The 3,006-nt window shown below is 51.5% G+C and overlaps 1 protein-coding gene across 1 annotated transcript in view; it reads right to left on the bottom strand.

Moving 5' to 3' along the window:
- The window catches only part of SLC2A4 (solute carrier family 2 member 4), a gene marked incomplete at its 5' end in the record, with an annotated part of 11,464 nt that overhangs the window by 3,101 nt on the left and 5,357 nt on the right, over nucleotides 1-3,006 (bottom strand). The window contains 3 exons of the mRNA XM_018575412.1: nucleotides 968-1,072; nucleotides 1,167-1,354; nucleotides 2,802-2,964. Of these exons, the coding sequence (XP_018430914.1) occupies nucleotides 968-1,072; nucleotides 1,167-1,354; nucleotides 2,802-2,964 (456 nt within the window). The remainder of the gene's footprint in view (nucleotides 1-967; nucleotides 1,073-1,166; nucleotides 1,355-2,801; nucleotides 2,965-3,006) is intronic.

Genomic DNA, 3,006 nt, shown 5'->3' with positions numbered 1-3,006 from the left:
TGTTGCAATGTTTTTCTCCTGTTCTGCCTCTCCCCCCCCCCCCCCCCCATCTATAGTGTCCGCATGGCATGGCCCTTATCATGGCCCTGATCACTGCCGAACGTTGACCGATTGTGCTATACCGCGCTTTACTGCAGGGGCCCAAGAGTTACAGCGGGGCCCCCAGGACATCTCACTAGGGAGATTTCCCTTCACTTCCTGTCCTATAAGCACAACAGGAAGTGACAGGGTGTCTCTCAATTCCTGGGGCTCTTTACTAGGTCACCTTGGGGAAGAAGGGGGGGGGCTCCTTATTAGGACACCTTACTAGGTCATCTTGGGAGGGGCTCCTAACTAGGTCCCCTGGGGGTGGAGCTCCTTACTAGGTCCCCTGGGGGGGGGATTGGGGGGAAGGGCTCCTTACTAGGTCTCCTGGGAGGTGGGGCTCCTTACTAGGTCTCCTGGGGGGAAGGGCTCCTTACTAGGTCTCCTGGGAGGTGGGGCTCCTTACTAGGTCTCCTGGGGGGAAGGGCTCCTTACTAGGTCTCCTGGGAGGTGGGGCTCCTAACTAGGTCACCTTGAAGGGGGGGAGCTCCTTACTAGGTCGCCTTGGGAGGTGGGGCTCCTTACTAGGTCACCTTGGGAGGTGGGGCTCCTTACTAGGTCTCCTGGGAGGTGGGGCTCCTAACTAGGTCACCTTGAAGGGGGGGAGCTCCTTACTAGGTCGCCTTGGGAGGGGGGGCTCCTTACTAGGTCTCCTGGGAGGTGGGGCTCCTTACTAGGTCACCTTGGGAGGTGGGGCTCCTTACTAGGTCTCCTGGGAGGTGGGGCTCCTTACTAGGTCACCTTGGGAAGTGGGGCTCCTTACTAGGTCACCTGGGGGGAGGGGCTCCTTACTCGGTACACCGATGGCACCAAAATTGAGGTTTGGCAGTTACAAGGTGCCCTCACAGGGAAATAAACAGAGAAGGGAAATGGTATTGCGTACCGACACCACCGTAAATGCCGTGTTGACGATGCCGGCTCCAATGGTGGCGTAGATTGGCTGATCCACTCCGGCTTTAGAGAAGATATCGGTGGAGTAATAGAAGATCTGGAAGAGCCGGGAGATAGAGATCACAGGTCAGTCTCTGGCACATTGCCGAGTGTCGGCACCTCACCGGTCACAGCGAGTGGAGACGTCTCACCGCATTGATGCCGGAAAGTTGTTGGGACAGTTGGAGGATTATGGCCACGATGATGGGTTGCCGGTAGGTTCTGGATCTGAAGATCTGCAGGATGGAGACCTTCTGCTCCGTGTCCATCCGTCTCTTCTCTTCCTTCATCTCCGAAACCGCGTCCGGTACTTCCCTGAGGCCGGTGAGACGCCGCAGACCTGGGAGACGGGCACACGTCAGGAGACCACCATAGCCACGCCCCATTCTACGATCACTCCCAATATACCCCATTCTACAATCACTCTCAATATACCCCATTCTACGATCACTCCCAATATACCCCATTCTACGATCACTCCCAATATACCCCATTCTACGATCACTCCCAATATACCCCATTCTACGATCACTCCCAATATACCCCATTCTACGATCACTCCCAATATACCCCATTCTACGATCACTCCCAATATACCCCATTCTACGATCACTCCCAATATACCCCATTCTACGATCACTCCCAATATACCCCATTCTACGATCACTCCCAATATACCCCATTCTACGATCACTCCCAATATACCCCATTCTACGATCACTCCCAATATACCCCATTCTACGATCACTCCCAATATACCCCATTCTACGATCACTCCCAATATACCCCATTCTACGATCACTCCCAATATACCCCATTCTACGATCACTCCCAATATACCCCATTCTACGATCACTCCCAATATACCCCATTCTACGATCACTCCCAATATACCCCATTCTACGATCACTCCCAATATACCCCATTCTACGATCACTCCCAATATACCCCATTCTACGATCACTCCCAATATACCCCATTCTACGATCACTCCCAATATACCCCATTCTACGATCACTCCCAATATACCCCATTCTACGATCACTCCCAATATACCCCATTCTACGATCACTCCCAATATACCCCATTCTACGATCACTCCCAATATACCCCATTCTACGATCACTCCCAATATACCCCATTCTACGATCACTCCCAATATACTCCATTCTACGATCACTCCCAATATACTCCATTCTACGATCACTCCCAATATACCCCATTCTACGATCACTCCCAATATACCCCATTCTACGATCACTCCCAATATACCCCATTCTACGATCACTCCCAATATACTCCATTCTACGATCACTCCCAATATACCCCATTCTACGATCACTCCCAATATACCCCATTCTACGATCACTCCCAATATACCCCATTCTACGATCACTCCCAATATACCCCATTCTACGATCACTCCCAATATACCCCATTCTACGATCACTCCCAATATACCCCATTCTACGATCACTCCCAATATACCCCATTCTACGATCACTCCCAATATACCCCATTCTACGATCACTCCCAATATACCCCATTCTACGATCACTCCCAATATACCCCATTCTACGATCACTCCCAATATACCCCATTCTACGATCACTCCCAATATACTCCATTCTACGATCACTCCCAATATACCCCATTCTACGATCACTCCCAATATACCCCATTCTACGATCACTCCCAATATACCCCATTCTACGATCACTCCCAATATACCCCATTCTACGATCACTCCCAATATACCCCATTCACACTGCGCACTCTGCACTCACTGGTCTTGGCCTGTCCCTCCTGCTCGCACACAATGTACAGGAAGCGGGGGCTCTCTGGGCAGAATGGCAGCAACACTGACTGGAGCGCAGCTGGGATTAGAGTCACCCAGAAGAGGACCGGCCACCGAGACTTTGTGCCCAGGAACACATCCAGACCCAGAACCTGAGAGAGAAGACATGAGGGCAAGAGAAGAGACAAATGGGG

The sequence above is a fragment of the Nanorana parkeri genome, unplaced genomic scaffold (genome assembly GCF_000935625.1).
Source record: "Nanorana parkeri isolate BGI_ZX_2015 unplaced genomic scaffold, ASM93562v1 scaffold3900, whole genome shotgun sequence".
Taxonomy (NCBI): Eukaryota; Metazoa; Chordata; class Amphibia; order Anura; family Dicroglossidae; genus Nanorana; species Nanorana parkeri.
The sequence above is the reverse complement of the archived record's forward strand: the minus strand, read 5'-3'. Positions and strand labels throughout refer to the sequence as shown.